Source organism: Archocentrus centrarchus, chromosome 21 (assembly GCF_007364275.1).
Source record: "Archocentrus centrarchus isolate MPI-CPG fArcCen1 chromosome 21, fArcCen1, whole genome shotgun sequence".
Classification (NCBI taxonomy): Eukaryota; Metazoa; Chordata; class Actinopteri; order Cichliformes; family Cichlidae; genus Archocentrus; species Archocentrus centrarchus.
The window spans coordinates 28,013,914-28,040,731 of record NC_044366.1 but is presented as its reverse complement, the minus strand read 5'-3'; the positions used below and the strand labels follow the sequence as shown (position 1 = coordinate 28,040,731).

Genomic DNA, 26,818 nt, shown 5'->3' with positions numbered 1-26,818 from the left:
ATACCTTTTTATATTGACTGATTTTTAGCAATTTCAGTATTCTTAATGAAAATCTTTAAGACAAAATATGAACAAAGGTTACAAATTCAAATAAGACACTGCAATAGACACTGATCTGCTTTATTTTCTTTTAGCAATGCAACTGGTTACTACAATTCTAGATCCATGTTTTATTGCATAGAATCCAATTTTAGGCTCAAAAAGTCAAAGCAAAAAGAGCTCCTTCCAACCTTTGTAAAGTGCTTCGTAAATGAAAAGTATTATTAGAATCACACAAATGCAGAAACCGAGTGAGGAGCAGACAGCGGCAAACAGAAGGTGTGAAGATCAGCCACAGCTTTGCAGCCTTTTCACAGCAGTGCGGGATTATCAAGTTGAGTGCTTCCACATTTTACTGACATCTAAAAAGACCTCAAACACACACATCCTTTTGTAGCCAATTATTCAATAAGCACATTCCTACTCATTCCATTTATGCATGCGTGGAAGGTTTTAGGCCTTTTGACCTATTCTTGGAATTCCACTAGGGCTGCAACACTTCCTTGAATAACTCAAATAACAAAAGAATTGATAGTTGCAGCCCTACATCACACACACTTCATGCTTTAAGGCTGCTGCTGACACCAACACTACAAACTGATGTGTTCAAAGGAATTTCATCAGAGTGCTGCTGCTGCTGCTGCTTGTGTGATTACAGATGCAGAGTCGTGTTGCCCAGGCTGCCCCTGAACACATCCTAAAGCCTTCAGCCTGCAGCAGTCACAAGGAGGTGTGCTGCTGCCTCTGCTGCCTCTGCTGCCTCTGCTGCTGCTGCTCCTGCTGCTCCTGTGAAAGAAGATGATGTCACTGCTGCTCCACACACGCAAACGCATTTGGATGGACCACTTGACGGAGACGCAGCTTTTTCTTAGACATGGGAAACTCTGACATCTCCTCAAACCTGGACTCACACATCAAGCACACATTGAAGTCCAGACATGCAAACAGAAGGTCAAGCACTTTCTCACTCACTTCTCAGTGCTTCCACACATTTACGCTCTTTCTGTTGTCCTGGCTGGATGTATGAGGATCTTTATAACGCCAAACATCAATTGAAGACAGTCTGACCGCTTTCCTTAGTTTGCTTCATGTAAATAATGACTTTGAGCTTCATTGCCTAAAACTGATGTCTGAGTGTCTCAAGTCTTGTTAAAGTGTTTGACATCAATAAAGTTTTTGCCACAGTTTAGGAGCATTTCCTTTTTGAAGTCATTGTTGAGTCAACATCACGCTGATGCCCTGCAACAAGCTCCCTTTTTATTGAGGATTTTCTTATTTATGCTTAACTGCATACAAAATCTTTTAGAAGCTTTCCACGCACAAACATCAGCGTTGCTTTCATGGAAACATGGATCATGTGATCTAAGATCAGCCTTCACTCATAGACGATGCTTCTGACAGCCACAGCACAGTTATGAATTCATGAATACAAGCACACTTTTACTCCTTAACATTGAATTAGAAATGGCCGACTTTCAGCAGCTGTCGGTGTGCCACTCGGAAATGTACACCTCACTCTGGAGGAGGCTGCAAAACTTTGGCAAAGGACCTCAATGGAAGTGAAGCTCTGCTGAGCAGTGTCAGTCATACTGAGGTGAGCTGCTCAGGACATCCTCACCTCAGTCAGTCAGCCCTGGTCTTTATGCTGCTCTTCACCTCAGTTAGTGACACTGTCTTTCAAGTGGCTCCATCATCACAGCCCTGCAACACTTACAATAAACTCATACTCATGACCATTGCTCTACAATTGCAAAATATTCGTCCAAAACCACTGCTTCACCTCTTACATGCAGTCTAAGATTGCTTGGACATCTTTAAAAGCACCGCATCTGAGCGGGCTGCTGGAGGGAATGAGGCCGGCACATGCCGTGTTGCTTGGCGCTTTCTTTGCCTGCCGCCGCACGCTGTCTGTCTCGTATGGCCCGCACATACAACCAACAAGCAAACAAAACCACATCTTTGTACACTCTCCAGACTTTTGATGCAAACAATAAGGCAATTTTGGACCAAGACTTACTCTGCTCTCATTGTGGATCGCCCTTTCTCTCATGCCAGTGACTTCAAACATGATGCTGCGCTGTGACCCAGCTTGCAGATTACATGCAAAAAAAAAAAACAACAGGATCACAGGTGGATGCAAACAAGAAACAACCACAAAAAGCACATCACATTACTTTCAGAAGTCACCCACCACAACTTGGATCACTTGCTCACGCTCCATCCCATCCACAGGAAAACCCTTGACCTCTATGATCCGCTCCCCTGCGTCAAGCACACCTACACACACACACACACACACACACACACACACAAACAGAAATATGGGCCAAAAAAAAGAAAGGCTTTCACATCTCTTCATCTTCTATATCAGGTCTTTTCAATCCCTTTGACGGGGAAGAAAAAAAGCTCTGCACACCAGCAAGGCTCCTGGATAAGAATTACATTTAATGAAAGAAAAAACTTTCAAGACGCTAACGCTTCCAGCTACAGCTGGCCTTCCTCACACTTGACAAGCAATGCAGGGAACACCTTATTTATACAGGCCCACATCTAAAAAGGCTCATGTGATTGGAGGTGGCTTCTAAGCAAATAAGAAAAAAGAGGAGCAGCAACATCTAACAACAACCTCTACAAAATCAGGACATAAGCACTATCATTCAGAAAGAAAGAAATATTCATATGGAACTATATTAAGTGCCAATAAACAATCAAGGGACATAATCAATAAGGAGTACTGACTAAATACACATGTGTATCATCCTCACAGCCTTATGCAGGTACCACCACTGTAATACCACCATTGTATTACTGTAGGTATTCTATGACACTGATTGGCAGGTTTTCTCCCTCTCTGCTCTCCACTACAGATTTCCTCCATCCTGGCTCCCTTTCTGCAAAGATGTTGGAGGAAGATCAGTTAGAGCGGGAAGAATGTGGGCAAAAATCAGCTGGATGCGTGGAAGCCGTTCCTCCTGTGTGAGTGATGTTTGAAAGAGTGTGCAGCCACAGAGCAACACTGTCACCAGACTGACTGTTTGTGTTCTGCTCTTTCACTTGTGTTGTCTCTCTTTAATTCTTGCTTTCCTCTGGCTGCCTCTTGTGTTTCTATTCATAGACATACACAAGCAGACGCCGCATCGAGCGGGCCGGCCCGTTGCTGTGACACATCAACGCAGAGCCGCCATATTGCATGTGGCAGATGTGCGCTGTAAACGAATCCAAGTCAATGGACTGAACTTCATGAAGCGCCTTTCTACAAACTTCTGTAAGATCGTGTGTCTCACTCGCACATTCAAACATGCACTTTCTCTCATAATTATACATGTTCAATAATCCAGGTATGTGAGGGTGCAGCAGCAGCAAACCAGCGTCTGTATTTCTTTGGCTTTTATGAGTGTTTACAGCTGTTTGTAAAGCTCTTACGCTCTACAAGAACCACATCCTCACATGGAGATATGACATCTGCAGGTTTACCAATGAAAAAAAATACCTTTTTATATTGACTGATTTTTAGCAATTTCAGTATTCTTAATGAAAATCTTTAAGACAAAATATGAACAAAGGTTACAAATTCAAATAAGACACTGCAATAGACACTGATCTGCTTTATTTTCTTTTAGCAATGCAACTGGTTACTACAATTCTAGATCCATGTTTTATTGCATAGAATCCAATTTTAGGCTCAAAAAGTCAAAGCAAAAAAGAGCTCCTTCCAACCTTTGTAAAGTGCTTCGTAAATGAAAAGTATTATTAGAATCACACAAATGCAGAAACCGAGTGAGGAGCAGACAGCGGCAAACAGAAGGTGTGAAGATCAGCCACAGCTTTGCAGCCTTTTCACAGCAGTGCGGGATTATCAAGTTGAGTGCTTCCACATTTTACTGACATCTAAAAAGACCTCAAACACACACATCCTTTTGTAGCCAATTATTCAATAAGCACATTCCTACTCATTCCATTTATGCATGCGTGGAAGGTTTTAGGCCTTTTGACCTATTCTTGGAATTCCACTAGGGCTGCAACACTTCCTTGAATAACTCAAATAACAAAAGAATTGATAGTTGCAGCCCTACATCACACACACTTCATGCTTTAAGGCTGCTGCTGACACCAACACTACAAACTGATGTGTTCAAAGGAATTTCATCAGAGTGCTGCTGCTGCTGCTGCTTGTGTGATTACAGATGCAGAGTCGTGTTGCCCAGGCTGCCCCTGAACACATCCTAAAGCCTTCAGCCTGCAGCAGTCACAAGGAGGTGTGCTGCTGCCTCTGCTGCCTCTGCTGCTGCTGCTCCTGCTGCTCCTGCTGCTCCTGTGAAAGAAGATGATGTCACTGCTGCTCCACACACGCAAACGCATTTGGATGGACCACTTGACGGAGACGCAGCTTTTTCTTAGACATGGGAAACTCTGACATCTCCTCAAACCTGGACTCACACATCAAGCACACATTGAAGTCCAGACATGCAAACAGAAGGTCAAGCACTTTCTCACTCACTTCTCAGTGCTTCCACACATTTACGCTCTTTCTGTTGTCCTGGCTGGATGTATGAGGATCTTTATAACGCCAAACATCAATTGAAGACAGTCTGAGCGCTTTCCTTAGTTTGCTTCATGTAAATAATGACTTTGAGCTTCATTGCCTAAAACTGATGTCTGAGTGTCTCAAGTCTTGTTAAAGTGTTTGACATCAATAAAGTTTTTGCCACAGTTTAGGAGCATTTCCTTTTTGAAGTCATTGTTGAGTCAACATCACGCTGATGCCCTGCAACAAGCTCCCTTTTTATTGAGGATTTTCTTATTTATGCTTAACTGCATACAAAATCTTTTAGAAGCTTTCCACGCACAAACATCAGCGTTGCTTTCATGGAAACATGGATCATGTGATCTAAGATCAGCCTTCACTCATAGACGATGCTTCTGACAGCCACAGCACAGTTATGAATTCATGAATACAAGCACACTTTTACTCCTTAACATTGAATTAGAAATGGCCGACTTTCAGCAGCTGTCGGTGTGCCACTCGGAAATGTACACCTCACTCTGGAGGAGGCTGCAAAACTTTGGCAAAGGACCTCAATGGAAGTGAAGCTCTGCTGAGCAGTGTCAGTCATACTGAGGTGAGCTGCTCAGGACATCCTCACCTCAGTCAGTCAGCCCTGGTCTTTATGCTGCTCTTCACCTCAGTTAGTGACACTGTCTTTCAAGTGGCTCCATCATCACAGACCTGCAACACTTACAATAAACTCATACTCATGACCATTGCTCTACAATTGCAAAATATTCGTCCAAAACCACTGCTTCACCTCTTACATGCAGTCTAAGATTGCTTGGACATCTTTAAAAGCACCGCATCTGAGCGGGCTGCTGGAGGGAATGAGGCCGGCACATGCCGTGTTGCTTGGCGCTTTCTTTGCCTGCCGCCGCACGCTGTCTGTCTCGTATGGCCCGCACATACAACCAACAAGCAAACAAAACCACATCTTTGTACACTCTCCAGACTTTTGATGCAAACAATAAGGCAATTTTGGACCAAGACTTACTCTGCTCTCATTGTGGATCGCCCTTTCTCTCATGCCAGTGACTTCAAACATGATGCTGCGCTGTGACCCAGCTTGCAGATTACATGCAACAAAAAAAAACCAACAGGATCACAGGTGGATGCAAACAAGAAACAACCACAAAAAGCACATCACATTACTTTCAGAAGTCACCCACCACAACTTGGATCACTTGCTCACGCTCCATCCCATCCACAGGAAAACCCTTGACCTCTATGATCCGCTCCCCTGCGTCAAGCACACCTACACACACACACACACACACACACAAACAGAAATATGGGCCAAAAAAAAGAAAGGCTTTCACATCTCTTCATCTTCTATTTCAGGTCTTTTCAATCCCTTTGACGGGGAAGAAAAAAAGCTCTGCACACCAGCAAGGCTCCTGGATAAGAATTACATTTAATGAAAAGAAAAAACTTTCAAGACGCTAACGCTTCCAGCTACAGCTGGCCTTCCTCACACTTGACAAGCAATGCAGGGAACACCTTATTTATACAGGCCCACATCTAAAAAGGCTCATGTGATTGGAGGTGGCTTCTAAGCAAATAAGAAAAAAGAGGAGCAGCAACATCTAACAACAAACCTCTACAAAATCAGGACATAAGCACTATCATTCAGAAAGAAAGAAATATTCATATGGAACTATATTAAGTGCCAATAAACAATCAAGGGACATAATCAATAAGGAGTAATGACTAAATACACATGTGTATCATCCTCACAGCCTTATGCAGGTACCACCACTGTAATACCACCATTGTATTACTGTAGGTATTCTATGACACTGATTGGCAGGTTTTCTCCCTCTCTGCTCTCCACTACAGATTTCCTCCATCCTGGCTCCCTTTCTGCAAAGATGTTGGAGGAAGATCAGTTAGAGCGGGAAGAATGTGGGCAAAAATCAGCTGGATGCGTGGAAGCCGTTCCTCCTGTGTGAGTGATGTTTGAAAGAGTGTGCAGCCACAGAGCAACACTGTCACCAGACTGACTGTTTGTGTTCTGCTCTTTCACTTGTGTTGTCTCTCTTTAATTCTTGCTTTCCTCTGGCTGCCTCTTGTGTTTCTATTCATAGACATACACAAGCAGACGCCGCATCGAGCGGGCCGGCCCGTTGCTGTGACACATCAACGCAGAGCCGCCATATTGCATGTGGCAGATGTGCGCTGTAAACGAATCCAAGTCAATGGACTGAACTTCATGAAGCGCCTTTCTACAAACTTCTGTAAGATCATGTGTCTCACTCGCACATTCAAACATGCACTTTCTCTCATAATTATACATGTTCAATAATCCAGGTATGTGAGGGTGCAGCAGCAGCAAACCAGCGTCTGTATTTCTTTGGCTTTTATGAGTGTTTACAGCTGTTTGTAAAGCTCTTACGCTCTACAAGAACCACATCCTCACATGGAGATATGACATCTGCAGGTTTACCAATGAAAAAAAATACCTTTTTATATTGACTGATTTTTAGCAATTTCGGTATTCTTAATGAAAATCTTTAAGACAAAATATGAACAAAGGTTACAAATTCAAATAAGACACTGCAATAGACACTGATCTGCTTTATTTTCTTTTAGCAATGCAACTGGTTACTACAATTCTAGATCCATGTTTTATTGCATAGAATCCAATTTTAGGCTCAAAAAGTCAAAGCAAAAAAGAGCCCCTTCCAACCTTTGTAAAGTGCTTCGTAAATGAAAAGTATTATTAGAATCACACAAATGCAGAAACCGAGTGAGGAGCAGACAGCGGCAAACAGAAGGTGTGAAGATCAGCCACAGCTTTGCAGCCTTTTCACAGCAGTGCGGGATTATCAAGTTGAGTGCTTCCACATTTTACTGACATCTAAAAAGACCTCAAACACACACATCCTTTTGTAGCCAATTATTCAATAAGCACATTCCTACTCATTCCATTTATGCATGCGTGGAAGGTTTTAGGCCTTTTGACCTATTCTTGGAATTCCACTAGGGCTGCAACACTTCCTTGAATAACTCAAATAACAAAAGAATTGATAGTTGCAGCCCTACATCACACACACTTCATGCTTTAAGGCTGCTGCTGACACCAACACTACAAACTGATGTGTTCAAAGGAATTTCATCAGAGTGCTGCTGCTGCTGCTGCTTGTGTGATTACAGATGCAGAGTCGTGTTGCCCAGGCTGCCCCTGAACACATCCTAAAGCCTTCAGCCTGCAGCAGTCACAAGGAGGTGTGCTGCTGCCTCTGCTGCTGCTCCTGCTGCTCCTGTGAAAGAAGATGATGTCACTGCTGCTCCACACACGCAAACGCATTTGGATGGACCACTTGACGGAGACGCAGCTTTTTCTTAGACATGGGAAACTCTGACATCTCCTCAAACCTGGACTCACACATCAAGCACACATTGAAGTCCAGACATGCAAACAGAAGGTCAAGCACTTTCTCACTCACTTCTCAGTGCTTCCACACATTTACGCTCTTTCTGTTGTCCTGGCTGGATGTATGAGGATCTTTATAACGCCAAACATCAATTGAAGACAGTCTGACCGCTTTCCTTAGTTTGCTTCATGTAAATAATGACTTTGAGCTTCATTGCCTAAAACTGATGTCTGAGTGTCTCAAGTCTTGTTAAAGTGTTTGACATCAATAAAGTTTTTGCCACAGTTTAGGAGCATTTCCTTTTTGAAGTCATTGTTGAGTCAACATCACGCTGATGCCCTGCAACAAGCTCCCTTTTTATTGAGGATTTTCTTATTTATGCTTAACTGCATACAAAATCTTTTAGAAGCTTTCCACGCACAAACATCAGCGTTGCTTTCATGGAAACATGGATCATGTGATCTAAGATCAGCCTTCACTCATAGACGATGCTTCTGACAGCCACAGCACAGTTATGAATTCATGAATACAAGCACACTTTTACTCCTTAACATTGAATTAGAAATGGCCGACTTTCAGCAGCTGTCGGTGTGCCACTCGGAAATGTACACCTTACTCTGGAGGAGGCTGCAAAACTTTGGCAAAGGACCTCAATGGAAGTGAAGCTCTGCTGAGCAGTGTCAGTCATACTGAGGTGAGCTGCTCAGGACATCCTCACCTCAGTCAGTCAGCCCTGGTCTTTATGCTGCTCTTCACCTCAGTTAGTGACACTGTCTTTCAAGTGGCTCCATCATCACAGACCTGCAACACTTACAATAAACTCATACTCATGACCATTGCTCTACAATTGCAAAATATTCGTCCAAAACCACTGCTTCACCTCTTACATGCAGTCTAAGATTGCTTGGACATCTTTAAAAGCACCACATCTGAGCGGGCTGCTGGAGGGAATGAGGCCGGCACATGCCGTGTTGCTTGGCGCTTTCTTTGCCTGCCGCCGCACGCTGTCTGTCTCGTATGGCCCGCACATACAACCAACAAGCAAACAAAACCACATCTTTGTACACTCTCCAGACTTTTGATGCAAACAATAAGGCAATTTTGGACCAAGACTTACTCTGCTCTCATTGTGGATCGCCCTTTCTCTCATGCCAGTGACTTCAAACATGATGCTGCGCTGTGACCCAGCTTGCAGATTACATGCCAAAAAAAAAAACAACAGGATCACAGGTGGATGCAAACAAGAAACAACCACAAAAAGCACATCACATTACTTTCAGAAGTCACCCACCACAACTTGGATCACTTGCTCACGCGCCATCCCATCCACAGGAAAACCCTTGACCTCTATGATCCGCTCCCCTGCGTCAAGCACACCTACACACACACACACACACAAACAGAAATATGGGCCAAAAAAAAGAAAGGCTTTCACATCTCTTCATCTTCTATTTCAGGTCTTTTCAATCCCTTTGACGGGGAAGAAAAAAAGCTCTGCACACCAGCAAGGCTCCTGGATAAGAATTACATTTAATGAAAAGAAAAAACTTTCAAGACGCTAACGCTTCCAGCTACAGCTGGCCTTCCTCACACTTGACAAGCAATGCAGGGAACACCTTATTTATACAGGCCCACATCTAAAAAGGCTCATGTGATTGGAGGTGGCTTCTAAGCAAATAAGAAAAAAGAGGAGCAGCAACATCTAACAACAAACCTCTACAAAATCAGGACATAAGCACTATCATTCAGAAAGAAAGAAATATTCATATGGAACTATATTAAGTGCCAATAAACAATCAAGGGACATAATCAATAAGGAGTAATGACTAAATACACATGTGTATCATCCTCACAGCCTTATGCAGGTACCACCACTTTCCCTTTGGATACTCAACACACCTCCTACTACACTCTTGTGTTTGGCTCCATTCTTTTCACAGCCTCATCACAAATCAGACACCTTTGCTTTTTGCTTTTTTTTTGGAATGCTATTGCTACGAGCAAATCCTTGTCCGTCTTGCGTTTAAGCCTGTCTATCCTGATTCTTGCTTAAACATGTAGTGTGTATTAAGGCGCGCAGGGGAGGGGGGTAAACAAACGAAAGAAGGAAGAAAGGAAGAAGAGGAAGAAAAAAAAGAAAAAAAGAACACCACCAGGTGGCCTTCCTAGTGGTGGGTAGCGGCGCGTGATCCTTGTGTGGTGGCACACACAAGGACCGCCTCCACAAAGCGGCCACTGTAAGCAGACCGCTGTGTAGAGTGTCTGGCACTACACGGGTGTGTGGGCGCCAGCTTCTTCCTTCTACATTGACTGATGAGAGCGGGGCCTGCAGCAGCACCTTGTAGATTTGACTTGATTCATTTTTTGACCTGAAAACACCATGCCATGTGCTGTCAAATCTTGTCATCTCCAAAAGGGCTAATCCTGCACTTCTGTTCATTCTTATAGCCATGGCTGCAGTGCAGGTGCATAATCTACCTGAGTGAGAGCCAGAACAAAGTCCAATTTTCTTTTGGTTCTTGCTGCTGAGGCCTCTTTGAAGCACTGAAAGGTCCCTCATTGTTTATTATTCTTGCATTAGGTTTATAAAGCACAATCTGGCCTTCAAAGAGAAAAGACTTGAAGTTGGACATCACACACGCACACACACACACACGTGCACATGCATGCCCGTGCACACATATACACACATACACGATGATCCAACATCAATAGTGACACACACTTATTATTTCGGGAGCAACAAAACCTTGCAGAAAGCAGTAAAAAGTCTGTCATTTTGATGCATGCATTGAATGGCATTGAATTTACCATTTGTATAATAAAATAATACAAATATGTAACGTATTGTTGTGTTAGTGGCGGCGGCGGGGGGGGTTCAAGGGGTGGTTCGCCCAGGGCGTAAATCTAGCCAGAAACGCCTGTGAACTCATCCAAGACACTGTGAGTGTGGTAGCGTTGATGCGCTTTGATGCTGTGTATTGAGCTACTGCACGGCCAAAGTCCATGAGGTGCTCTGTAGCTGTGAGCTTCTAAGTTGTTTGTAGCTTTATCAAATGAGATGATGTGTGAGCACGATTGAAGTGACTGTCAAGATTGAGAGGTTTGTTTGTTTGTTTTGAAATGAGTAAATTGTGGGAGTTTTGTAAGAAGCTGGTAATGATTGGATGGATTTGGATGTTCAAAGCGTTGTTGTTATGCCACAGTTGATTTTCTTTTTTTTTCTTTTTTGTTGTTGTCTTAAGGCTGGCTGCATTGAGCTTGTGCCATGATGGCACACATAGCCAGCAGAGGTGCTGATGTAGTTGGTGTTAAAAAAGAGAAAGAAGATGGAAAGCGGAGAGCAAGGAAATACTGACTGCGAGGTCACCACACCAAACCTGGCCTCTCTGACAGATGGAAGTCAGAAGAAGAAAGGAGGAAAAAGAAAAAAGCAGCAAAGAAGAAGAGAACGAGAAAATACCGAGCACATGCTTGTTGCCAGAAGTTTTGGAGGAGATATTTCAGTCTTCAGTTATCTAGCTGAGGAAGATGCTCCTTAAAATGTTTATTCTGGAGCCAGAGCTCTTGTCCTGTCTGTTGGCCGAGGATCAACTGCTGGACTGCAGTTCCACAACCTTCTTCCATGGTCTGCCAAAGAAGGGCAGCTCTCATCCAGAGAGTGCTGGCTCCAGAAGACCTCAGAAAAGCTGCTAAAATTTGTATTTATATAATTGGTGTTATAAAATCTATTTCAAGTGGTATTCTAAATTTTAAGATGTACTTTTTATAGAACAGCAATTGCCCCAAGTATATTAAGCCAACCAGTCGCGACAGATGGCTGCCCCATCCCTGAGCCTGCTTCTGTCGAAGGTTTCTTCCTTTCAAAGGGGAGTTTTTCCTTCCCACTGTGGCCGAGTGCTCGCTCATAGGGGATCCTTGGATTGTTGGGCTCCTCTGTAATACTGCTGGGACTGCAGTATTATAGAGGCTTGGGGAAACTGCTGTTTTAAACTGAAGTTACATAAATCAACTAAAACAATTTGGCCACTCTAAGAAAATGTGAAGTTTCTTTATATGTACATATTTATGGTGCAGCAGAACAAATGAAAGTGCACAGGGAACATGTTTTTGAAGGCAAAAAGAGGAAGGGGGAAAAACCCACTAAATAGTTTTGCCATGGTAACCAGAAAGAGGAGGATGGAGCATGGAGCGCTGTTGCTTCTGCTTCTTCAGGATGGAACTTCAGAGTACCAAAACATCCTCAGACTTTTAAATATTCCCACAGCCATGTTTCACTGTGGGTTCATTCTCTCTCTCCTGTTGGTTTCCTTACCTACATTCATTGTGCTTCAGCAGTAAAAGAACCGTCCACTGTGAAATGCTGGCAGGTCTGAAGCTGCTTATCTATGTTACGAAAACACAGGTGGGTCTGCAGAGCTCCACTTTTGGAGCCGCCTGTCATAAAACTTCCTAAAATACAACATGAGGTTACAAAGTCATGTGAACCAACTAGGGGTGTGCGATATTGACAAAAAAATAATAAAATAAATAAGCTGTCATTTCTGTTGACATTTTTTCTCTTTTTGAAGGTCATGCCCAAACTGACCTTCAAAATAAAAGACTTGATAGACTGAGATTAAATTAACATTCAACAGATTACAGGGCAGAACACTCTGTTATGGTAAATGAGTGCACATGCGTTTCTGAATCTCACATTTCTAAGAATTTAAGCACTTTGGCTGCATTCAGTGGCGAAAACAGCTTAAACCCAAGTAAGCAGCAAATATTGACTCACCCAAGAGACACTGAGCACCACACAGACGAAGGAAGGATGAGAGAGTTTACTCAACACGGCAGAACTAACAGAGAAAATCTCACCCTTGCCTGCAGAGTGGAATCTCAGACGTGAAGCTCAGCTGAAAACGAAACACAGACAAGAGGAAGAGTGTTTAAAATACTCTATTGTACAGTCATGAAACAGAAAGTATACTGTGTTTAAATTCTGAGGTTTTATGTATCAGGACATTTAAAAAAAAATCATCTGGTCCTTAGCAGGTAATTTAAATACAGCCTCAGATGAACAGCATCATATGACATATTACACCAGGTCATTTATTTAATAAAAATTAAGCCAAAATACGGAAGCAGTGTGTGAAATATTTCGTACACCCTTAATGCTTCCATAGGAATCAAGAGGCAAAGTAGCATCCAGGTGCTGCTAATCAAAGGCAATCGATTAACTGATCATCAACAAGTGTGAGCAAATGTCAAGGAAGAAAGACATCAGCAGTGATCTTAGACAAGCAACTCTTGCTGATCATCAATCTGGGAAAGGTTATAAGGTCATTTCCAAGCAATTATTAGAAGGTTAATTTACAAGTGGAAAACACCCAAGACAGCTGACAGTCTTCCCAGGAGTGGACGTTCCAGCAAATTCACCCCAGAGTCAGACTGTGCAACTCTCAGAAACTTTAAAAACCCAAGAGCTGCATCTCAGACTCTACAGGCCTCAGTTAGCATGTTAGATGTGAAAGTTAATGAGAGTACAATTAGAAACAGACTGAACAAGTACAATGTGGCTGTTTGGAGGGTTGCCAGGAGAAAGCCTCTTCTCTCTAAAAAGAACATGGCAGCATGGCTTAGGTTTGAAAAGTTGCAGCTGAACAAACCAGAAGAGTTCTGGAACGATGTCCTCTGGACAGATGAGACCAACATGGAGATGTTTGACACGTGATGAACATGTTTAGGGTGTTTTTAATTTTTGACTTAATTAATGAGATTGTCTGTCTGCATTTTTAACCAACTGAAGGTTAAAGATTCACAGACTTTTGAATGTGAGTCATCATATGTAGTATATACAGTATATACAGTTAGATCCATAGGTCACAGTTTCTTTTGTAATTTTGCTTCTGGACACCATCACAGTGGTTGTTAAATCACAACATCTGCAAGAGAGTTTCCATCATTAACTTTAAATGTTAATTAGGCTAAAGACTCAAGAGCAGTTCTTCCCAAAACTCATCTAAATACAGAGGTGACACCTGGGTTTCCCCATTCATTCAGTTATGAGTCATATACAATTGTTAGTCTGTTAATCGGCTCCAGCAGGCTGAGCGTGTCTGGCTCCCACATTCATGTGTTTTATCACAGTCATGCTGAGCCCTCTGGTGGCTGCACAGGGAATCAACCTGAGATGAGAACACCTTCTAACATATGAATATAGAAAGTGGAGCTTTAGCCATGAACTGTGTTTAAATGTTTCATTTTGACTTTTAATCATCTTACTGCACTTCATCAGCACTGCCTGTTTTCCGGGGAGACGATGAACAGAGAACCTTCTGTGTGGAGTTTGCGTGTTCACTGTGTCTGTGGGCTTCTCCCCGTTACAGTGAGGCTGTTACATGTTGGTGAGACGGTGTTTGACTGTCTGTATCTGCTCTTTGCTGAATGTGAGGGAAACAGAGCAGCCGCACGACCCCGAGTAAGGATGTGGTTTAAAAAGCGGGTGATTGTTTGCATGGCTGTGTTTTGATGGGTCTCTGAGGTGCTCAGAAATGAGTTTTTATAGTCTTCTTGTTCCCCATAGATGGATCATGTTTATTCTCTGGAAATTCACACTGTAGAAAATAAACCACTCTGACATTTGTCACATAGGGACACTCCCATCTCGCCCTGTTGGTGTGCTCTGCTACCTCTGTTACACCGACAGTATGAAAGATTTTATGTATCTGGAAAGAAGATGTTCACACAGTTATATTTGTATCAGGTAATGCAGAGACATACTGTGCACTGGGGGTCTCTCTGGAAGCTTGTTTCTGCCACTAAATAAAACCAAAACATTTTTCTCCAGGCAGAGCTAAGTCCATATTTCAACTTATGAACAAAAACTTCTGAGTAAGCAGAAATTTGGAGATACCTAACTTCAAATTTTAAGCTAAGAACCTGAAATTTTGACTTATTTTTTAGTGGGGGAACAAACCTCCATAGATTCCCCATGAAAGCCAGTTCCTGGCAGATGTTTTTGTCTGGTTGCCCTCTGCTCTGTGTCACATCCTGCCTAATGACTGGCAGACAGGATGTCTCACACAGAGAGGATGATGTGGACATCAGGTCAGATCTTACTTGATCTGATGACAGCTGTTCTTATTATTAATTACATGTAAGTGTAAGATTTATGAGTAAGGAAGACAGTTTATTCATGTTTATACTGTCTCTGATCTCACCTTGTTAATCCAGACACCGTACAAGTCAGTCTGGCTTTGTTATGGTTGTTCTCATTTTCATTAATAACTGACATTACAGGCCCCAGAATTGACTTTTGGGGTGGGACTGCACACATAAGCAAGATTGTGTCACAACCACCTTTAGAAAATGATGATGGCACAGTGCAGCATAACATCATTTCAGTGTGCAGAGATGAAGGTTTGCAAAATAGCAGAACACTCTTATGTTACTCTCCTATACAAAATGTTTCCCTGAGAACATTTATTGCATTTTTAAAAATGCACACTTACACAGTACACACACACAGTGACCATTTCACTGAGCACAACAGTAACATCTGGTGCAATACAACAGCTCATCTATGAAAGCTTCTACTTTTACAAAGAAAACGTTCACCTTTGATTGGCAGAGAGGTATTCATGACAGTGTGACTCATTCCAGTAAATCCCTGCTGTAAACTACAATAATAAACATACGGTAATTCATTCACTGATTAGCAGCCATTAACAGTGGATTTTACAGGCAAGCCTAATAAAGATGGAGTACTTTGCTGTGGTTACTGTGTATTACAGTCAGGAAGGATATTTTTGCCACTGGAGTAGGTAGTAGACAGATACATGAAAACATTTGCAGTGGCAGAGGTAAAGCCCAAACACATGTGGTGCCACTGCTGGATATCACATGGAAATAATGCATAAAAGAGTAATTTGACGTAACAGAGCTAACAGAGTTAGAAGGTGCTGCTTTGCCGAGCCAGAAAGTAATCCATGTTTTTTTTTCTTTTGGGCTTGAAGAGGACGTAGAGGAAGACAGAGACCACTGTGAGGAATGAGGTCACAGCCACCACAGCTACAACCAGCCATGTGAAGGTGGAGTCTGTGAACAGAGGTAAAGGTGGATTAGTGTCTTTACATATCAAGGTTTGGTTTTCCTGTCTTTATTTAATTGAGGTGCTCCCAGTATGGTGTAACATTTTTCATGTCTGAGAGCGTCTAACTTGATGTGAAGAACTTTTTCTTACACAAAGACAACTCACCCTCAAGTCGAAGCAGTGCAACAACTTCTTGTCGTCCGCTCTTGTTCTGAGTGACACATTTTAACTCCGTCTTCTCGTCTTCCTCTGTTATTGCTTCAACAATTAGTCTCAACTCAATCTGGCAGCCTTTGGACACCCTGGTAACCCTGGAAACATTGAGAAACAGTGGAGGCAGAGCTGTTAGCACCAGCACAGTGGTAGTGGATTAAGATAGACATTAAAACTGGGCCACAGTTTTTGGCATCATTGGATTGAATATCCATCACTGCCTCGCAGCAGAGTGTAATTCAAGTGTTCAGAGAGGAAGTGGCAGGACACCAACACAGGTCTTTATAGACCAGATCCAGTAAGAGTGCAAAAGGTTATGTTGGAAGTAGGCATGGGAACCCAGTGGGTTTGGAAGAGGACGATCATATTGTTGGTGTGCACGTTCACACGGTCGTCTGCTGGTTTTTCATTTGCATTTGCTTTTGCAATTTTTCTCATATTGGTTAATAATCGCTCTACATTTGCCTGGAATGTGGTACGATCCGAAGTGTTTCCTCAAGGACAGCAACTGAACTGGTAATAATACTTCAAACATACTTTGAGCATTTGTGTTTGGTACTATAAGGTACGTACTGTACATGGGAAAACTTGCAAAATGAGACAGACCTCAGTGTGCTGTTGTGCACACACTTAAGTTTAAGTTAGGTGACATTTACGTGCAATTTCCTAACCAATACAGACAAAATCAAAAGTTACCTTCTCCCCCCCTGCAGAGCACGCTTATCAAGGTATGATGACTCCACTGATTGGCTGTTTACCAGCCATGTGACCTTAGTGGAATCTGCCATCTGACATTCGGTGAGAACCTCGCAGAACAGTTCCAGTACTGAACCTAAATGAAGTCAGAGGTAAATCTACATCAGACCTTTAATGAATACATGCATTTTATGTACATGTTTATTTAAGAATCAGGTTATATTATTGTTATTTATATTAGGACTAAACAGTTTTATCACTCACCACGGGGACTTTCAAAAATGGTTCCGTTTAGTGGGGAAACAATCACAGGTGGATGAAATACTGGAGCTAAAACATAAAGAAGGAATTTCATTACAAAAATTCCCACAGGGGAATTTGGATTCAACAAATTAAAAAAAAAAAGTGCAAGAAACTCACTGTTAATGCTGCTGGTGCTGATTGGCTCTGGGTCAGAGGTCACGGAGACCTCAGGCACAGTGGATTTGGTAGTAGTTGCAGGGTCTGGAAGACAAATTCACACATCCAAACAAACAGCTCCTTAAATAAGAACAGCAACAGTGGACTCTTTGACACAGTAATAATCATTAGTGTGTTTTGTGTGGCTCAGCTAAGCCAATGCCATGCCCCTCAAGGGCCAGTAGAGGGCAATGCACAGTAATGAGCTGTGGTTGTAAGGAAGTAAATTAATGAGACCATTACTGACCATTGCACATTATTATACAACTACAGTAATTTGGTAACTTAAGTATTTATTTATCTTTAAATATTTTGAGCTACATTAGCTTAATTTAGTGGGTTTTTTTTGTTTGTTTTTTTAAGAAAAGAAAAGCCCTGTGCATTTGCTTTGCTCATTTACTTAAAAATAAGCCTGATATGACTGGACATATTTACCTTACAGTCTGCTCTGCACCAGTGTAAAAAAAAAAAAGCCTGAAAACTGCACTTGTCCTACTTAATAATCTAAAAATATAGCTTCCAGTGAAATAATAGCAATGTTATAGGTAAAAACTGTTACATTTCTCAGCACATAGGCAGACATTGCAGTTCACAAACCTTGCACATGGAGCAGCAAGACTCTGCTGACTTTGTACTGCTGGTTGTTAATGCGCACCCTCAGCTTGCAGGTGTACACGCCTGCATGAGATTGCTTCACAGCTGGGATTATTAGTTCGCCTTGATGCTTAACAGTGGTGTTGGAGTCCTGTAAGAAAGCAATATGTTGTGGAATGACTTATCACTACAAGGGTTACTCAATTATCTCAAAAGAGAGTAAAAGAAAAAATCAAAGCGTTAACTTTTTTTTCTGTTGCATTAGGCAGTAAGTTCCTTGCAAAACGTCCACAGATTTTTTCCCCTCACCTTGTACCACTCTATCAGGCTGTCTGTCTTGTTGAAGTTACGCAGAGATGGACACCCGAGTTTAAACTTCTTTCCCACTGTGGCTGTCGCCGAATAGGGCAGTGTTTTCATGTCTACAGAAGTGGGCTCGTACACGTGCAGCGTGATGCTCCCAGTTATGCAGTAGGTTTCATTTCTAGAGACAAAAGTGTTACAGTTATAAAGGTTTGATCCAGAGGAGTAACTATTAATAAAAACATACTCTCTGCTAGTTTCAGATATGCTACTCTGTAGCCACCCGGTCCATAAGTTAAGGGAGAGCAAAAGCAAAACCAATGGAGACATTTGGAAGATTAAAAGAATTTGGAAACATTTCCATTTGATTTCTAACAGAACAGGAAGTAGTTTTTTAAAAAAAAGTAGTAAAAATTATTATTATTGTTCTTCATTATTATTATTCTAGATCATTGTTCCATCTTTAATTATTAGACATAAAACCTGAACAATACTGCAGTTTGTTTCAATCAGATCAGCTGATATCAGCTTTTACTACCATCACCTGCAGAAAGAAATGACATTGTTACTTGGAGAGATGATTTCTCGTGAATCTTGATAACTACCTGTATGTGCAGGTGTACTCCCCTGAGTCTGAAGCCAGAGCTGGGAGGAACCACAGCTGATTATTCTGCTGCTGAACACGTCCTACACCCTGATCGCTTGTGCCCTCTGCTCCAATGTCCTTGGTGATGAGGTACTCAGCCACTGGGAGGGCAATCTTGCGTACTTCAAGAACGCGCGTAAATATCGGGAAGGAGAGGATTACTGCTTCACCCTCCACTCTGAATATGTTCACCTCTGGATCCACCAGGTAGCAGCCATCTGCCAAAGAAACATCAAAATTTCTAGCTAAGAGCAATAAATGGCATTACTAATAAAGAAGGCTCAGGGCTTTTCTGTACATTATCTCAAAATAGCAAAGCTTATTAACTAGGAATGCACCGATCATGAAACTCAATGAAGTCCTATCAGCTCTTTATCAAGTAATTTTTTTTTAACATTTTAATTTCAGTGCAAAATTGTAAAAATACTGACCACTGACATCAGTAAATACCATCTCATTAGCTATCAGTCAACGCTGTCAGTGACAGCTGGTATCAACAGTACATATTACTACCATATATGGATGCATCCTTATTACCAACCAAACATGCAACAAAATCCAGCAGTAAAATTCATTAAGTTTGATTCTCAAAAAGCAGTCAGACTCTCATGTGAGCATTAAATCAGTGGTGGTGAAAGCCTCCATCAGCGGACAGTGCTCAACAAATTTATCAGGCCACCACCCAAACAAACACCACCCATTGTCAGGTTTATGCTACACCTACCCTAAATTAACAGTATTGGTAATTACCAAAAAGATTTTTTATGTAATGGTTAATAAACCAGTATGTACAAGCTCTTTAATTAAAATAATAATATAATATAATATAATATAATATAATATAATATAATATAATATATCCATCCATCCATCCATTCACTTCCGCACATCCTGTTAAGGGTCGCGGGGGGGCTGGAGCCTATCCCAGCTGTCATAGGGCGAGAGGCAGGGTACAATAACAATAATATAATATAATATAATATAATATAATATAATATAATATAATAATTCAGTTAATTTGCCTAATAAATACGTTTTTTTTTTTTTTTTTTTACAGCTTTCTAAAATATTTGTTTTTTCTTGATTTTATGACAGGTGGTCTAATAAATTTGCAAAGTGATGGATGTGTAAGCTCCAGGGTGAATCCCTCCCCAATATCTCCATGTAAACAAATCTGCAGGGAGTGATGATCATGGAGTCTGATAAAGCAAAACATTTCACATATTTGTAGTCTTATTGAAAAAGTTAAACCCACTGTAACGCTGTAATAACCAATAACACACTTGCTTCACAGCATTCTCTCCTGCATGTGTAGCATAATCTGTCACAAGCTCACCTTTCATAGCCAAAGGAGGTAACGGAGGTCTTCCATAAACGCAGTTGATGGTGACCACAGCAAAAACGAAGGGCAAAAAAACCATGATGGCGGTCTGCAGGGACACAAACGTCTGAAATAAAATATCTGCCAGCAAAACCTGTAATGATGTTTATCAAGCTTGTTCAGTAACTTCCAGCTTTCAGTGAGAGTAAAAGAAAAGGCATAAGAGAAGACCAAGCCAGGATTGGGAATAACAATCCCAGTTAGGATAACAAATTGGATTTTTTTTTTCTCCACAATGTATTAAAGCCCAGAAAAATAATAAATGAGGAAAACTAAAATATTGTCAGTACAGGGGCCTTTATACAGGCTACTTAGATATTAAGACAAGTGTTGTTTCCTCAAGGAGCTTTAATCAGGTTAGCTTTTATTTAAACTCTTTTGTAGATTGTAAAAGTTGTGACATCAGCAGAGTCGTCATCAATTTGCCGGCACTCCCCTTAATTCCACCCCCACGGGATAAAGGTTAACCTCTGGGGTTTACCAGCTGCACCACATGAGATGACTCACTTTTAAGTCTTTTTAAAGTCACTCATATCAGAGGTCAGCGAAATTAATAGCACGCAGTATTAACTGGAATAGAAATGTGTTACTAGAAGTATGTTTCTGATGTTTGAATGAACAGAACAGAATAGATTATTTGGGACTTGTTCGTTCCAGTACTGAAGACCTAACTAGTAGTGACAGCAGTTGTAACCTATAATGAGTTTTTTATATTTCCTGTTTGTATCAAGATCAGGGCAATAATGATGTAATATATCACATATTCAGTTAACTACACATAAAAGTGTTGCGTAATAAAGTCAATGTAAGGTCTCCTTTTATTTAAATCTTCTGTTTATTTAATACTAGCTGCATACATTTAATAGTACATGCAGTGCTTTCCCAATTCTTCCACATTCTATTTAAATGCACTTTATGATTTGTAACACTTTTTTTTTACTACTCTATATTATTCTTCTTTTGTCAGGCAAGATGGTGCATTTTGGGTTTTTTACCATTCCCATAGAAACAAGCAGATTTTCACTTCTGCTTTCTCCTCTATGATTACAAGGTTCAGCTGACAGCAGTTAACATTTTGTCTCTCTCTGGCACACCAGGACACCCCCCCCCCCCCCCCCCCCCCCCCCCACACACACACACACCAGGACCACACGTGATAAATCTTTTCCACCCTAAATTCTTTATTTCCATGTGTCATCAAAAGGCAGGCACGTAAACTGTGGGAGTGCCAATGTTGCAAATGAATATGCATAATCGAGTCACAATGCGCTGACACATTTTCCAGGATTAACAGTTTCGATTAAAGCTCAGAAGAATGTTCTCTGAGCTCATTTTTGATGACATTTTTTGAATTTTACTCTAAATGCCAGACATGTAATACGCTTACAGTGCTATACGCAATTTCCTGCAGTTTGCAGTTTAATAGGATGCTTTAGTAGTCCATGTTTGCATTCATTCTTAATATTATACGTGGTCTTATGATCAGCTTAAGCTTTGTTCTTTCATATTCATATCCTGTACTCAGTCTATGGCAAAACTAGAGGATTTGATCTGTATTCCAAAAAAAAAAAAAAAAAATGTAAAATTGTTAATGCAATAATGGCAACACAATGCATGTCTTTGCATTTATTATGAATGTTGCATTTTTAAGATAAAACTGTGTATTTGTCTTCTTTGTTGTGATTAAGGCTAAACTATGTAGAACTGTTTTATTAACTAGGTCTGAGAAATCTGAATACTTACATTTTTTACAAATGGAATATTTTAGTAGTTTTGGATACATCTCAGTCTATTGTAAATGAACTCATGCTCAAAGCAAAAAGAATCCAACATTAGTGTAAAAATGAATATTTTAAAGTAACAATAATATGATAATAAAAGCCTGCAAGTAATCATGTATGTAAGTATAAATTATTGCATGTATAACAACATGGAATTTTATTATTTTATGTAACATATCAACTAAAGCGTATAGTACATTCAGTGCTAATCAACACAACAAATTAAAAGTATTACATTAAATACGAACATACAACATTTCAAAACCATAAATATTTTGTTGCTAAAGGGTTAAACATAATAGGTATGTATTATTATTATTTTATAAGCAATTATACGTGTGTATATATTAATACACTATATGTGTATACAACCCCATTTTCCTATGATAACACACACAGCAGTATACTCACGGTGTGCAGGTGAGCGTGGAGGTGGTCCCGGCAGTTTGTCACTGGTGTCAGTTAGATGTGGTGACAGCATGGACTGAAGCAGCAAATGATCAGGTTCCTATTGGCTCAGGGGAAACCTGCACTCTCTTTTTAATGTTCCCACCCCTCTGAGGAGGAAATTTCTCAGGTTTCCCAATGTAACGCTGTGTCCTGTCCAGCTCACCACTCAAGTGTGGTGACTGCAACAAACACACAGTATGTACACAAACTTACTCACATACATCGTGGGAAAAGACCTCCAGAGATTCCCAACCAGTGAGATTTCTTGTAGGTTAATACTAGGAAAAAAAAAAAAAAGGCAGCGTTCTGGTTTTACATCCGTTTGTTTTAACACACACATCATCAGGGGTATCACGATTTACTCACAGCCAGCAGGATGTAGCCATGCAGGCGGTGTCTCTTACTGAGATATGAAACTTTACTTAGAAAGCCCCCCCCATTACAGAGGTGTGTAATTTCACTGTGGTCCTGAAATCATTCTTAAAAATTGTATTCACATAAAAACTGTGACTTTCTACCAAACTTACATGCTTTCGTTTCATTTGATGGAGATGCTCTGAATGATACGTGCGTGTGTGACCTTTGGACACAACGAGGCAGTCTGGTTACACCTGCTTCAGTCACCGATGTGGTTAAACTAGTGGAGAAGGACAGCTCACTGCTGTGGTGACATCTTCTGCATTGTTAAATCAGCATTCATACATCATGTAATGAAAAGGAAGAAATACACCCTTTTTTTTTTTTCCCCTGGCAAAGCAGTATGTGAGTGTGTACACCTTCACATGAGCAGAAACCAGGGAGGGCAGTGGCAGTACAGATTTCTGCCACCAGGGTCAGAAATCTGTACTGGACAGATTTGAATATTTTAAGTGTGGACCACACAGAAGAAATGTCTTTCTTCTTTTTCATTGTTTCTTTTCTTTCTCTTTTCTTTTTTGAAAAGCTGATAACGTGATAAATGAGTTCATGTTAGCATAGCTGAAACTGGTTGCGCTCATAAACAAAGCTGTATTTTGGGGTCTGAAGCATAAACCTCTGTGGGTTTAATTATGTTCACAAAATGACCAAAAGATTTTTGTTCTGAAGCTCATCACTGTTCTTATTCCAACAAATGAACTCTTTTCTTTGAGGGAGCTCACAAAGAAAATTCAAGATTTCATTCAACTGGGTGTACTGATCCCCTCTCAAAACAGCACTATCTAATTACCATTAAATTATTTAATGATGCTGTGTGAAGGTGATACCTGTGACCTGTTTCTCACAGAGACTGATGTGCTTGAGTTCTTGCTTAGTTGTGCACTAGGGGCCTCCTGTTCTAGTCAGAGCAAGCTGTTCCACAGAGAGAGTAGTTACACCATTGCAGAAAACATAATAAGCTTACATTAGGTCAAAATATGTACCACTGAAACATACATCATTTCTGATTCATGGTTTCATTAATCAATAAATAAAATTTTTAACATATTAGTTTGTTGCCATATTACATAAAAGTGATTTGTTCAAACAAAGCAAAACGAAACAAACAACAAAAAAAAAGGTGGATCCAAACTGGTCCACTTTGAGTTTTTGTCTTCAATTATTTTAGTTCAGTTGGAAAAATGTTTATTTTTTGATTAGTTTCAGTGTTAGCTCTAGTTTTCTGCACAGTTTGAAAGCAGATTCACTGCTAACATTTTCAAACTGTTATCGGATTTAATGTGACCACACAAGCAAAAACTAGAACTAAAGACAATTCAAATATATTTTTATTTTATTTCAGTTAGTTTTGTGAGTATAAATATTGTTACACTTTTAGATTTTTCACATGTATTTTTTCAGTTAACAAAAAAAAAAAAAAAGTTAAACTTTTAGTTTTAATTTTGGTTTTAGTTCATTTTGATAACCTTGCTCCTTAATTTTTTATGTGGTAGTGTAAATATATTTTTCCTTATTATTTTTTCAACCAAGGGCTAGTATCAGTATTATATAAAATATATATAAAAAATATAATAAAACAACTGTGATAACCTTTGTAAAACTGAGTTCTGTTTATACCAATTCTTAAAAATGATGTGTATTTGCTGGCTGTCATCTACATAATGAAATAAAATATTTTGTAATAACAGGAAGCTTTGACTATTTCAAAGCATCAGAGTCCTTTAAATGACTGCAGTGCTCTTGGTCTAATTAGATGTTTTCTTTAGGAACAAGGAAACCAGCAACTGTTTTTTTTTTAAAGGGACTGCTAATGAAAGTAGACTTGTACAAATGTCTGAATCATGATGATGAGAAAAAGCAGCACAATTGCAAACTTTGCCAGAAGAATTCAAAACTTGGCATCCAGCTATGTATACACAAATGTTAAAAGCCAGCTGTGTAGCAGCAGAGTGACTCAGTGTTCTGTCATCTCCCCGTGCAGCAAATACGGCATCCACCTCTGTGCATTCTTGTGCATTCCTGCATTGCTCACTTTGGCTGATCTGCACTGGGCATTCTCCAGCATAGAAAAATACCTGTACGGCATGAAAGCACTTCAGTGATGGAAGCCGTACGATGGAATGATCGTCCCACATGAGAATGTGTCCGCAAAGCAGGAAAGTTCCTGTGATTACAAGCAGAGATGTAAATAAAAGCATGTGACTACATTATATAAATGGCATGTTCCTGTTAGGGTCTTTCCAACTTTAATCCAGTGTATCTGCATCTTGCCTAAGACCTAAACACAATTAATAGACTAGGTTCTGTTATTCCTTTGCATTAAAAGCAGCATAATTGCCAATTTCAGCAAACTCATGAACCCCTGTACGCTCATGTCCTCTACCATCTCCACTGAGTCTACCATTAAGTTAATATTTACATGTAAACATCTGAGGTTTGACATGTAGGCTAGAGATTAACAATTTTATAGTTGGTCTAGCCAACAAAAATAACAAAATAATTAATATTGTGAGTGAATGTGATTGCACAATTGGCATCAGAAAGCAGTAAAGGGGATGAAATGCTCAACTGTGCAATACCCAAGCACAAATCAAGCTTTTCACAATCGCGCACATGAATAGAAATGAGCCATTATCGTTAACACACGCAGGTTAAAAGGTGACCAAGACAGAACATGCCGTTCATTTACTGACTGATCTTTGAGAAACCAGAAGATGTTGCATGTTTTGGGAATTTTCAAGACCTCCTCAGCATCTGTAGATACCAATACTCGATAACACTGGATAGATGACTAAACAGTTTGACACACTGGCTTTGTTTTCCAGTGCTAAGAAATCCACCTTCTAGCAAGTCAACGCCCATCAACAGGTCGATCTCTGTTCAGGAACTGCTGATCAGCTGGATATTCATTGACAATGCCGTGCATGACTGAGGGGGCCACTTCCTGTTGGGGGGCACAGCCAAAGTGCAGAAGCGAGAAGTAAGCTTGAAAAATATTCTGTTTGTTTTTGTCTTTTTTTTCTGTTTTATTTGCTGGACTATCATCTGTGAATTTAGTATTCCAATGAAGATGAGATTTGATTCAATGTGCGCTACTAAATCTGCTGCTCATGAGAAGCTACACAGAAAATAAGTGCCATTGTTTCATCACTACATGTGACAAAGTGCAGGCTGCATGGACTCAGCCAGAGCAGTGAACTAAAACCTTACCAAAAACTAACCATAAACCATGACTGAAACAAGTAATGTAGCTGCATCTTAAGCAAACTTTCCCTTTAGCTAGAAATTATAAAAATACATAACACTCTCTTCTGATTGTTACTTAGTAGGCCCAACATCTTGTTGTTGTCATGAACACTGAGGAAATTTAACAGACCAACATTTTATGATCAGTCTGAAGATGTTCATTTAAAAAGGGAACGGTCTCTGTGCCACTGGGAGTGCTAAAGTCTAAATCTCACCGCAATATTAAATCACTTTGAGTGAGTTAGTGAGTTCAGATTTTGGTCCATGCTGACATGGTAACGTCACACAGTTGCTGCACATCCATGATGTGTTCTGAGATCTGGTGACTGTGGAGGCCATTTGAGACCACTGTCATGTTCACGAAACAGGTTTGAGATGATCTGAGCTTTGTGACGTGGTGTGTTATCCTGCTGGAAGCGGCCATCAGAAGAGATGGACACAGCCAGTAACAGTAGTCAGGCTGTGGCTTTTAAATAATGGTCAGTATTAAGGGGCCCAAAGTGTGCCAAAAAATATAGCCTACACCATTACACCACCTGGAACTGTTGATAAAGGCAGGACAGGTCCACGCTTTCATGTTGTTTATGCCA

The 26,818-nt window shown here is 40.6% G+C and overlaps 1 protein-coding gene and 2 long non-coding RNA genes across 3 annotated transcripts; 2 read left to right on the top strand and 1 right to left on the bottom strand.

Moving 5' to 3' along the window:
- The first annotated feature begins 2,870 nt into the window (after positions 1–2,870).
- Positions 2,871–4,702, top strand: LOC115800284 (uncharacterized). Its single transcript, XR_004021653.1, has 3 exons — positions 2,871–3,015; positions 3,155–3,304; positions 4,224–4,702. It is a non-coding gene; the product is annotated as an uncharacterized LOC115800284 (long non-coding RNA).
- Positions 4,703–5,872: 1,170 nt separating this feature from the next.
- On the top strand, positions 5,873–8,254 carry LOC115800283 (uncharacterized). Its single transcript, XR_004021652.1, has 3 exons — positions 5,873–6,536; positions 6,676–6,825; positions 7,745–8,254. It is a non-coding gene; the product is annotated as an uncharacterized LOC115800283 (long non-coding RNA).
- Positions 8,255–15,426: 7,172 nt separating this feature from the next.
- On the bottom strand, positions 15,427–22,618 carry LOC115801018 (interleukin-1 receptor type 2-like). Its single transcript, XM_030758707.1, has 10 exons — positions 22,527–22,618; positions 20,290–20,383; positions 18,913–19,171; positions 18,314–18,488; positions 18,008–18,155; positions 17,372–17,455; positions 17,216–17,281; positions 16,952–17,087; positions 16,208–16,353; positions 15,427–16,047 (listed from the first exon to the last, which is right to left on the bottom strand). Exons 2-10 carry the CDS (start codon positions 20,372–20,374, stop codon positions 15,902–15,904), a joined length of 1,245 nt encoding a protein of 414 aa, XP_030614567.1. The 5' UTR covers positions 20,375–20,383; positions 22,527–22,618; the 3' UTR covers positions 15,427–15,901.
- Positions 22,619–26,818: the final 4,200 nt, after the last annotated feature.